We start from the raw sequence: 12331 nt of genomic DNA on the forward strand, positions 1-12331 counted from the left end.
CCAGAGAACTAGAGTTAGGCTGGGACTAGCTATAAGAGCTAACCATTCCCACCCCCTGATATCCTAGTCTGAACTAACAGAATGTATTCTCTTCTCTGTTTAGAGGGTCAGCCAAGACAGAAGTGCTTGGAGATGGTCTGGGATTTGTAATTCTAAATGTGAATACTTCTTGGACAGTTATAAATAAATCACTCAAGTCTGAGCTCCTCTGCCTCTCTCCGTGGAGAATTCCTGATCAGGGAAGGCTATCAGATAAGTCACCTTTTTTCATTAAGTTTCACTCAGCTTCCTTATTGAATATTCTGAATCTTCCTGGCAGATTTTCTTCATACTATAATAATAGATGGATCTATTAATAATAAACATTATTAAAACCTCCCTTTGTAGTGTAAAGTTCCCTACTTCAAGCAAAACCCAGGTATTTTCCTATTTCTTAGTGGGTATCTCTTGCTGCTGTTTTTCCCATTGTGGTTAAAACATTCCCTTCTAAAGAGATGGTCAGACTGAAAAACTGTCAAGAATCAGCTTTGGTGGTCCCTACCTTCTTCTAATTGCTTCAGTCTTTTTCAGTCTCATTTAAATGAAGGTGTGAGAAAGATGCTAACCTGATTTCCCTGGCTGAGAAGTTCCTCACAGACATCACACAACGGTATTCAATGCTTTTATAAACAAAAGTTTTTGTTTTGGGGAATTCATTTTCCTCTTCCCTGCAGTAGGGCCTCTTTTCTTCTTTTTAATCTCTCTCCTACTACTTGGTTCTTTTTTGCTTTTGTACTTGGGGTTATGCTTGATAAATTATTGACCTCAACTTTTTATTTATGTTTTTTCCAAGTCTTTATGTCTGTTTTTCCCTCTTGCTAAACTTTTTCTTTCATTCAGTTTATTTGCTTTTGGATGGTATCAGTTTTTTGGTTTTCTGCTGTTTTCAGAAGCAAGCTATCTCATTGAAAATGCACTTATTGGCTGGTGGTTCTTCTTTCTCTTTTTCCCTCTTTTTTCCTACATCAATACTCTCCCTGCAAAGAGAACAGAACCATAAAACCTCTGAGGTCAAGTAGGCTTTGAAAATGCTCATCATAGTGGGAAAAAAAAAAGAGTAGATTGCTCTTCTTTGGAACTTTTTGTATACATAAAGAAGGGAACCTCAGCACAAGAGGAGGGGAGCAATTTTCAATAGAGTGACATAAACCAGAATAAGCAATCCAAAAAACTGAGAGTGCTCTACAGACATGGCAAACTTTTTAACTTAAATAGGAGGATGACTCAAAATTTCTCTTTGGCTGGTTTTGCAGTTCTACCAGTTAGCTTGGAATACTGCATGTGTTGGTAAACTGCAAAATGTCCTTGGGAATTATGTGTTATTTTGAGCCACTGCTCGTATTGTATTTTATGTTTGGCCTTATTTTTGCAAGAATTCTTACACGTCTGATCATACAGTGAAAGTTACCTATCTGTAGATATCTGATATTCTCACATATATGAGGAAGACAGTCAACAAGCTCAACAGATATAATTTTCACACTGCTTTATAAACGGGCCTACATGAGAATCCTGATTTAAAAAAAAAAAATTTGCCTGCTTCTTTTTCCTATTCAGACATGAAGTTTACGTAAGGTCTAAAGTGAAAACCTAGAATAATTAGCTTGTGATGTTTCATTTTATTGACATTTATTGACTACTTAAGGGAAGGGAAAAGCTCCAACGTATGGATTATGCAGTAGGGGGGGTCACAGGTTTTATTTTCACCTTGACATTTACTCGTTGTAGATGGTGGATCAGCTACTTAGACAAACATTCTCCAGCTTTAAAAGTTCAGCCTGAAAACCTATGACACAGCTTTCATATGTACTGAACACCAGCCTTTTCCATTGATCCTACATGAGAGATTGAGGTATTTAGCACGTCGCAAGTAATCAAAAGGTATCATGCAAAACTGAGCTCATACTGTAGCATTAAAACTGAAAGAAATTGTTAACAGTTCTACCTCGTTCTTCAAGGCATTACCCATGCCTTGTTCTACAATTACCGATCCATTGCCTGCATATCTTCATTTTGAAAAATGACATTAGCGAAATACCTATACATCTACATTACAAATAATTTCCCATCGATTTTTGTTAAAAGCTAGAAAGTCTGCATAAATAGTTGTCTTTGATGCCCTCTAACAAGCTTAAAAGCAGTAATAACCAACTTAAACTGCTAGAAATGACTGTGCATGTCAACTGCCTGATGGCTGATCATTTCTTATGCGTAAGCATGTATTTTTGTTACCTTGATTGCTGGAATGGACTTCTTCGGAATGAAATGCTTTTTCTCGGGAAGCACAGCAGCCATGCTCTGTTCCTTTAGTCTAATCTTGTTCTCAGCTATTATCTTTTTGCGTTGTTCCAGGTAAGGCCCAAAACTGGGTAGTTTCTGAAACAAAAATCAGGAAACATGATTATGCTTAATAAGCGGGTGTAGCAAAAAGGTGAGTCCGATCCCAAGGGTGAGATCCTAAGTCCTTGCTGCGTGCAACTTGCTTCTTATTCAGTAAGTTGAAATTGAAATCAGTGAGACTGTACCAGAGTGAGAAATGAATAAAAATCAAATATGAACTTCAAGATCTGACTTGAAAACATATATTGAAAATTAAGATATTAATATACCACAGCAGAAAAGTAGCTGAATTGCAGGTTAGCATCAAAAAGTCTTATATTTCCCCATTGCATACTTGCTTATATATAAAAATGTATCATGTTAAATAATTCAAATGTGTAACTTTATTTCTCTAGTATGTGGAAAGGTATCATAAAAATATCAGTTTACTTGGGTTTAAGATTATTTGTATGGATATCTGAATATATCAATATATATTTTTAAAGCTTACAAACATGTATTTTGCATTCTGGTAACAGAAAGCTGTCTTGACCTGTCAAAGTAAGGCTAACAAACACTAAGTGAACTGAAACACATTCTAATCTCCTAATTTACCTCTATGTCCCACTTGCAGTCTTTTCTGCAACATTTAATCCTTGAACCCAATTAAGCAAACTCTAGAGGAAGATTTCACTGAACTGCAAAACTGATGTCTCACCCAAGAACATGAAAGTGCTGGTTCAGATTTCATAAAATACCCAGCTTCCTGAAAGAAGAAGTCCCTTTGCTTACCTAGCAGAGATATGGACAACTGTAGTGTGCCACATCACAGATTCAGGTGAATGAAAAATGGTAGAAAATATGGATTTTTGCTTGATGCAAAAGACCATGCACTTCTTCCCCTGAAACCAGTTCCTTATTCTGCAGAAGTATTTTATCCACCTAACTAAACCCCATCCAGAAGTCACTGCAGTACTTCAGAAACTAGCAGGTAGTAACACGGGATACATAGCCTCAGCAGTTGCTAGCATTAATTCAAGCTAATAATACAACCTCAAAGAGCATATCGAACAAGATACAGTGCTGCTGTGGTTATCAATTTTTTAAGAGGGAATTTCAATGTGAATTTTAAAACCAGAATTATTTAAAAATTTAGAAATTATTATTTTTTAAAATGAAGTAAATCCAGAAGAGGTTACCCTGTTCTTCTGCTAATCCTTAGGAGAAAAAATCCTCAATGAACTCTGTCAGTCACAATACCCAACCTTGGGACCTCAGGCTTCTTGTTATGACAAACAAAAGCTTTCTTGGCTGCTAGGTTTTTGGCACTCTGAGCATACAGCAGAGGGTGAGGTCCTTGAAATGCTTCTGTGCTTCTGAGACTTGGTTTGTGGCCTCAACACATTTTTCACTTCAAGTCAGAACAAGACTCGCAGTCTCATGGTGCTCTCCAGAGCAGGTGCCCTCCTGCAGGCTGGGACTGAGCCGTACTCTGGGACAAAGCCTCAATCTAGGCAAATGCAAGACCAGAACTGGGGGGGATGTTGCAGACCCCATCTGTCCCAAATCTAGATGTAGCCCAAGTTAGCCCACCAGCAATGGGCTCTTGTTTTGTCTGTTCAATGGGAACTTTCTTCCTGAATGTCATGTTCAAGGGCTTTCTTACAGACATCAAACAAACTTCCCTTTCTGTGCAGTTGCCATACATGATCTTGGAAAGGAAATGTTCTAGGATGTCTTAAAATAAGGCTTTAAATATTACTGCAAACAGCAGTAAGGTAGTGGCCTTACATACCAAAGTCAAATAAGACAGCAAAACCAGAATTATTTTAAACAGGAAAACGAGTAGAAGGAAGAATTTGTCTGATTTCAATCTAATCAATAGGCTCTAAAGCACACACATAGAGACTCAATTCTTTATATGACTTTTAGAAAGCCTAAGACTTTTAGCAAAAATCTAAAAAATATAAATTTTGATAAAACATTTTCTTATATGTCTGCTAGGCTGCATCAGTTAGAAATACATTTTGGCTATGAATAATTAGTAGCTGTGTCACTGGGAAACTATTTTCTCTCCATAATTTATGTGCTGATGCCAACAACTTTGGGTTTGAGAGGGCAGGAGACCTGATGACAAAGCATTTTTGGACTCTTCCCTGCCCGGCCAGGAATTGAATTGCTGACTTTCAGAGTAGGTAGCACAGCTAATTTTGCTGAGGTTTTAACTGAAGTAGTAGAGAGAGGAGACAGTTGTTCATGGCTTGACTGATTGGAGATCATCTTTGCGAAGAATACCCAAATCTTTGCAGAATAAATCCTTTACTTTTCTGTTCTCTTAATGTATGCCCAATCTCCTAATTTCTACGGACAGAAATACTGAGTATTGAAATATTGAAATGAAATAGGTGATCTAAGGAAAAGTGTGGAAAAAGAATTCATTTTTGTGTATAGGTGAAGAGCAAATTACACAAGCAATTAATTAATTTTCTAAGTTGTGAGATGGAAGTATTTAGATTTTTACATCTAACATAGCTGCAAACTGGAATGTACAGCAGACATTTTGAAAAGTGTGCAATGCCATCAGTACCAAAATTCAAATGTTTCGTAATGACATGCATGCAGTTAAATTAAACTATATAAACTGTATCTTTTAAAAATAAATGAAATTATGATTAATCTAGAAAACTAATATCCTACCTTAGTCTTTGCTGTGCATTGTTGTTTTTCCATCAATAAATTGATTAAATGGCATTTAAAATAATTAAGGAAACACCTAGGTTTTAGTCCAGGCTTGGGCATACACAATGAGCTTCCACTGACTTAACAGAAGGTGGTGACTGTGTGCCCATACAAATGGGCTTGGAGTCTAGTAGTTCACAAGCAGCCAAGCCAAATTTTGTTAAACAACACTGAAAACCAGCAATCTTTTCTATAACAATAAATAATACATGAAAATGTAGCCTCAGGAGCTTAGAAAGGACTTAAGATGGTTCCCCTTATGAGTAATGCACAGGTATAGGGAACGCTGATGAGACTGCTTATTGTTCAGAGCTATGGCTTCAAACATTTTGGAGTCCAAGGCCATATGAAATGGCAAACAGTATTTTAATGAAGTGAGTTACTGGATATAGCAAAAGTGGAAACTTGTTGAAATAACTGCTGGAGAGATGGATATTTAAGACAGTTTAAAATTAAATCACCTCTAATCATTGTAGGGGATGTCCTCCTAAGCACACGGGGGACTTAATAGCACAATTCCCAATGAAAGCACAAGCACAGAACTTGGTGAGTTTAACTCTGTTTGCTTTTGAAATCTTTCTACTGTACGTGTTTTTTTTTAATTTCCAGATAGTCCAATGTCACTAAACTCTCCATACACTGATATCTTTGTCATATCAATATCTGCCTAGGAAAAAAACAATTAATATGAATATGTGGATCATAGCAAGTGCTTAGAAGGTTGCAACAAGCAGAATAATTAGGTAATTATTGTCTACTTATATATATGTATCAGTGATGTCTATAGTTGCATTACTTGTATCCATCTGTCTTTATATAGCCATAATTCAATGTGTTTCTATTAGAGGGATAACATCAAGAGCGGAGCCAAAATAAATATATTAAGTGGTATTATTTCATTGTTTATAATTGCATTATCACAAAACTTGAAGCTTGAAATATTGTGCTGGAGTATTTTACAGAAAGAAAGGAAAATTCCAAATCCTCCCCCCCATCAAGACTTCCAAAAGCTGCCTTTTAACTGATGAACTGTATAAATCTCCAGCAACATTGTGATTTTTGTTTCAGTAGCTTCTCCAGGGATTCATCATTGATGAATTTGTTCTCACCAGAAAAGCTAAATCCTACTCATTTAAAGATAACAGTATCTTCCACTAAAACTCTATCCACATGTAAAAAAGCATTACCCTGCCAATAGAAAACTGACAACATAATGAATCAACAATGAAACCTTAAGCCAGGAGAGCTTAAGGTGAATAAGTTTGTTTTGATTATAATTTATTCATGGATCAATCTAAAGGTAATTGAGCATATTATGAACTTAAAAAGGTGCTTGTTTCCTAATGGTAAAAAGTAGAGAGAATCCTCCACTTCAGGTTGCTGCAATTTTTATGGGCACACGAGCAAGTAGCCTAACTGGTAGAACAGGCTAGTGAACAGGCCAGTGCAATATGCATCAGACGACCCAGAGTTTATTTCTAACTTTGAAACTGATCTGCTCGTTATTCTGGGAAAGTCCCTGTATGTCTCCATGATGTAGTCACGGGTTGCTTATTTGGGAGCTGTCTCCAACTTAGGGGCTGGATGCTATCTACTGCTAGAAGACCCAGATTTCAGCTGGCACAGCTAGGTATCATCATAAACCAAAAATAAGCAACAGTCTCCTACAGCACTCCAGTGGATCTGAAGTATATCCTGCTGGTATATGCTGCTGAGATGGGGCATCAAAAAGAACACTGGAAAATAGCAATTGTCATAAAAATGATTTTCAGGGAGCAGTGGTCACAAGGTGAAGGAAGAACTTACATAAACAATTCTAGGGATCACTGGCTCATGGAAATTTGGGTTAGCAGTATCATTTAGCTATGAGGCAACACGTTTCAAAAATCGTTTCCCTCATGTGTGAAGAATTTCCCATACTGAATGTAATGTCATTATCCAATTTCTTTTATACTTGAGTGTTGCCTCCAGTCTGAGATATGAAGATGTGTATGCATTCATTCTCTAAATTCCTCTTCTGCACTTTCAACATGTAAACAATTTTAAGTGACACAGTGATGTCCCTCATGAATCTGGAAATGGAACTGAAGCCAAATTGTCTTATTCCACGTACTTTACATCCTTCAAGTGTAAATGTTTCTGCTTGCACATAGCAAAACTAGATGAGAACAAAAATGAAGACTGAAAAATGTCTGCTGCTAAAAGAGAGTTCAAATTGCTCTACTGAAATATTCTATCCTGGTTGCAGTAGAGATGCACCAAGCAAAGGCCCACATACTCTGTAGCTATGCAAATGGATGGATAATTGTCACACCAAAACTTTGCCATGTAGTGGCAAACACTAGTGTGTTCTAAAACACTAGTGTGTTTCAGAAATCAAACAAGAGGTGGCTGTTAATCTTCCTTCTCTGTGGCTTGTTTTTCTGAATAGGTCTTTCTCTGAAATTACTTAACCGACAGCTTTGCCTCAGAGAAGGAGAGAAGAAAGGAGGAGAAAATACAAATTCTCTAAAAGATTGGAAAGGACAAAGGTGGTCAACTACCTTCACAGAATCACCGAGTGGTTGAGATTGGAAGGGACGTCTTGAGACCATCCAGTCCAACCCCCTCCTCAGAGCAGGGTCAGCTACAGCAGGTTTCACCAGTTTGTCTATGAGGATGCTATGGGAGACAGTGTTGAAAGCCTTGCTAAAGATAACACCTACTGCTCTCGTCTCATCTACCAAGCCAGTCATCTCATTGTAGTAGGCTATTGAGTTGGTCAAACCTGGTTTTCCCTTTATAAATCCATGCTGACTACTCCCTTCCTACGAAGAACAGTTGATCTGTAGTTGGTTTAGCTATTCTCCCCAAATACCGCTCTCTTCTGTAAACATGCAGAAAAGCTGGGCTTCATCCCTTTGCTGCCTTGGCAGGACTACATCTGGGAAGGCTTCTCATTGGCTTCAGAGAACTGGGGAGACAAGCAGCTAGGCGGGTAAAAGCTAAGAGTGAAACAGCTTGGGAGGCTACACAGCCAAGTGACTACCTCAGACACAGTTAAAGCTATGAAGATTGCAGACAAGAATGTATAGCTTTGAAGAGGGTAATAGGTGAAGCAGGAGCCCTGAAAGTGGGAGCATGGTATGGAAAGGCAATCAGATAAGGAAAACATTAACATTTAAGCAAGGTAGACAGCTGCCCTCACCTAGGAGCTACAAGAATTTAAATCAGGTTTGTATGGGTCATTTTATATGCCCTCAGCACAAAGGTTTTAGTAATGTTTGACCCCCATTTGTTCATGTGGAAAACTTCTATATTTGATGTATAAAGTTTTCCAGAGAAAGCGGTTTCAATTTTAATGATTTTTTTCCAGTTTATTCTGAATCCTTTGAGTTTATTTTTTCCAAAATCTAATGTATTCAGAATGGCTGCATATATCTAGAATCCTTATTACATGCTGCACGTACAGGTGGCCTTGACCATACTTTACACTGCGCAACAGTTTCCATTCAGTGGTCTGCCTCCACCCTCTTGCAACTTTACAATAAAAAAAAAAAAGATTACTAAAGTTTCCTGAAGTGGTATCTGCTTTCTTCCTTGTTCTCAGAGAATACAATGAAACACGACTCCAACATTTCCAGAGAGGAAGAAAACACAAAGTCCCAGCACCAAAGAACAGCAACAGTAACAACAACAAAACCTTGTCACAACGTCAAGGTAGCTTGTGCTCCTTCTGGGAAAAAAAACCCAACCCAACAATAAAGCCAAAAGCTGAATTCTGTTCCTCTGAAGGTGGCAAATAACACACATATTCATATTCATAGATATATGGAGAGAATATTTTGCACAAGCTTTCCCCACTAATCGGGTCAACCGCTTAACTAATGAAAACTAAGTATGTATGGCAATGGAGAAAGTGAAGCTGCTAATTCTTATTCTTTTAGACGTTCTTACTCTTTCAGACATTCAAAGCTAAATTCTCTTAAATAGCTGCTCTTCTCTGTGTCAGTCTGGCAATGCTAACGTATGGGCCCTTCCCATACACTGGGATGAAGGAGTCATCAGATGGCAGTAGGGTTCACATCAAGCCCTCCAGCAGGGAATCCTGTGAGAGTCCTCCCCATGGCACGCGGGCAGGCAACGTGCCATGGAGAGGACGGGGTACTTCACTCTATCAGTTTCCATCTGATAGTGAGCTTCTTGGGCCAACACCAGTTGTTACAGCCCCCAGAGCTGCTGTAGTTACATTAACAAGAAGCCGCACAGAATTTGTCCCTTGTATCAAAGGGCTCTCACGGCTCTGTTTCTTAGAGCTGAGACATTACTGGCATCACTGCCATTGTTAGTGATGTGGAAATGCCTTCAAAATAAAGGACAGAACACAACAATTCTTCAGAAAAAAATGAACTCTGCCTTTTAGTTATTTTGATTTTTTTTCTTGAAACTTTTATTTGCTTTGTAAACAGCGCTGTCTCAATAATCTGTAATTACTGCACATACACTTGTTCCTGTAACCTCTGCTCCCCACACTGCATGTGTATATACCGCTGCGTTTAGTTACTCAACTATTCTGCCCGCTCTTTGGACCATGATTATTTAAAGCGGGTGAGCTAACCCCCAGCCCTGCAGTAATTCTGAGACTAAATGGAACATTAATGTGTGTTCTAGGAAAACATATTGCTGTGACCTCACCATGAAATATATAGTACCGTGCTTGAGCGTGCAGATAAAACCATTATTTAAAATAACAATTATTTCTTCTTTCATCATTTTTCTAACACTGATGAAATTTTTTCTACTAGCTCAAAATCACGAACAAATTATTCTTCATGTTCTACCTCAAATGTTTGGTTTTTAGCAGCTTATATATACCAAGTGAAGGAAGAGATTTTAGGATTATAGGCTTACTATAGTGCAGCAAAAACTTACATTCTACAAATGTACTGAAGTCATGAAATATTAATCAATAAAACAAAAAGGAGTTAATATTTGAAGCAAGCTTAGACATTTACAATCAAAAGCTAGGATGACATAGATGATAAAGAAAATGTTACCTTCTGGGGTGAAGAAAAGAAGATACTGATACACAGTACTGTGCTACTTCGTGAACATCTGGCAGTCTGTCACTTAATAGACAACAACATCTTCTCTAAACAGAAGAGACTTGAATTCATCAGGGATTCCTGTAGTACAGTATGTGCTTAACTTAAGTACCTGCTTTCTGTGATTTCCATAGATTACCATATTCATGACACTGTGGAGTGAAAGCATTCTTCTCACTCTAACCAGAACATGCAAAAGAAATTAAAACATTGGCAGGCACTTTGTCTCCAGTTTGTTGGACATGTGAGGAAAGGACTTTCCACCCATTTATGCAGATGAAATTCTGTCAGCTAAGCAGCAGCATAACAAAGATGTCAGCAGAATGGCTATTAACAAATATCTGTCAGGCAAGCAAATATAACTGTATTCAAATGCATTTAGGAAACGTGGATCAGTATCAGTTGAGCCTTAGTATTGGAAAAAACTTCATGCAAACAAAATTTTGTACTTCTACTGGTACAGAAGTAAAAGCACATCAGTCCAGTATTCATATTTTCATGTGTATCTATATACCATAGTGTATATATATCCATACATTCAGCTTATGCGCTTATCATACCAATGTTGTAAATTACCTGATCATATGAAAAAATGACATTGCTAGATACTTTCACCGACCTTCTCCTCCAAGCTGGCTGATAACTGAGCTGTTCAGAACAACCCTAAAATCATCCATTCCTTTGGATTTAACCATCCTCTTTCTGGGGGTACATATTCTGAGGAGATTGAACTCTAGCAGTACCTAATAACTGTCTGTTTTCTAGGTCCTTTCAAAGAAGTTTCAGAGGTGCTAGCTAGACAATTAAAAGGGAAAAATAAGTCTTTTCTTACAACTATGAGAAAGCATTAATATCCTTGCTGCCTTGGCTACATTAGTGGTTACCAACCGACCTGTCAATCATAGATGCTGCTGACCCAGCAAGGTGAGTGGAGCTGTATAAAGCTGAATTTGCTAATTCCACTTGTGCTAAATGAACTGGGTCAGCTACCAGGAGCAGCCTAGCCCTGTTTATAGAACTGTGAAGCCCCATGAAGCTGCATTTAAACTGCCTACATGACCCATGTGAACCTGTTCAAAAGCTCCTTGAGGAACCTGACACTACCACGCAGCCCGAGGGCAAATACACCCTGTGGGCAGAATGAGGTGAAGTGCACGCTATCTACATCCTCCTTAGCTCTCCCACACTCTGTTCCAGCATCTTCCTGGTGGAAATACAGCTCTAGACACCCGGCAGTATTTAGACATAGAAAGTCTATGTATGCACCATGGACATATAAAAAATACACAGTCTAATCAGTCATGCCCATCAAATTCGTGCTCTCAGGGGAATGGGAGACTAGGCAGAGAGGGCAACCAGCAACCACCCCTTCCAGCCTCTGGAAGAAACCAAGATTTTTAAAGCCACTCTATGAGGCTTTGAGTACATTCAGTAAAATAACCACTGCTGCCACTGTGTGCAAAGAAAAGTGCATTTTCACCATTGCTATATGTGTTTTAGCTGCAAATTTACCTATCAAATACTTTTTGCTAACAGTTAAACCTTGCACAAGTGGTAAGAGCAGACACTTTTTTCATCTGCTGGAACCTTTGCAGATTTTTGGTTTTTTTTTTGGTTTTTTTTTTTTAATTTTTTTTTGTTTATCCTGCCTTTTTGTTTTGATGTATTTTTTTTGCATGGAAGCTTCAAATTTATTACCAACTTGCCTATACTGTAAACAGCATATCATTTTAATATATCTAGAAATAAACTCCGCTTTCCCTTGGTATATTACACATCACATAACTATACATACATTATTGCACTAATAGATCACTTAAATGCAAACCACTGCTAATAATTCCTAAGCAAACCTTCTTCCACTTCAGATTCATTGTAATCCATCTCTTACGGCAGATGAACTACAGTACTTCTCCTCCTCCTGCACAGACTGCAATGCTTTCCCTCATTCGTCTCTCACACACAGTAATCCTTCCATCTCTACTTCACACAATCCTAATTTAAATGTAAAGAATTCAGTGCAGACAAATGAGCTCTAGTCAACTCTTGCAGTTATGACCAGGGAGCCTACCATTGCCTTTTAGAGTCTTCAAACTCAATAATACAATGTTTTTTATCATCACCTCAATAATCTAAACTCACTAAATTTC

General features: G+C 38.0%; 1 protein-coding gene across 1 annotated transcript in view; it reads right to left on the reverse strand.

Moving 5' to 3' along the window:
• Window positions 1-2271: 2271 nt before the first annotated feature.
• Window positions 2272-12331, reverse strand: part of LOC104076188 (dihydropyrimidine dehydrogenase [NADP(+)]-like) — a gene marked incomplete at its 3' end in the record, with an annotated part of 119703 nt that continues 109643 nt past the window's right edge. The window contains exon 9 of the mRNA XM_009576962.1: window positions 2272-2415. Within this exon, the coding sequence (XP_009575257.1) occupies window positions 2272-2415 (144 nt within the window). The remainder of the gene's footprint in view (window positions 2416-12331) is intronic.

The sequence above is a fragment of the Fulmarus glacialis genome, unplaced genomic scaffold (assembly GCF_000690835.1).
Source record: "Fulmarus glacialis isolate BGI_N327 unplaced genomic scaffold, ASM69083v1 scaffold6874, whole genome shotgun sequence".
Classification (NCBI taxonomy): Eukaryota; Metazoa; Chordata; class Aves; order Procellariiformes; family Procellariidae; genus Fulmarus; species Fulmarus glacialis.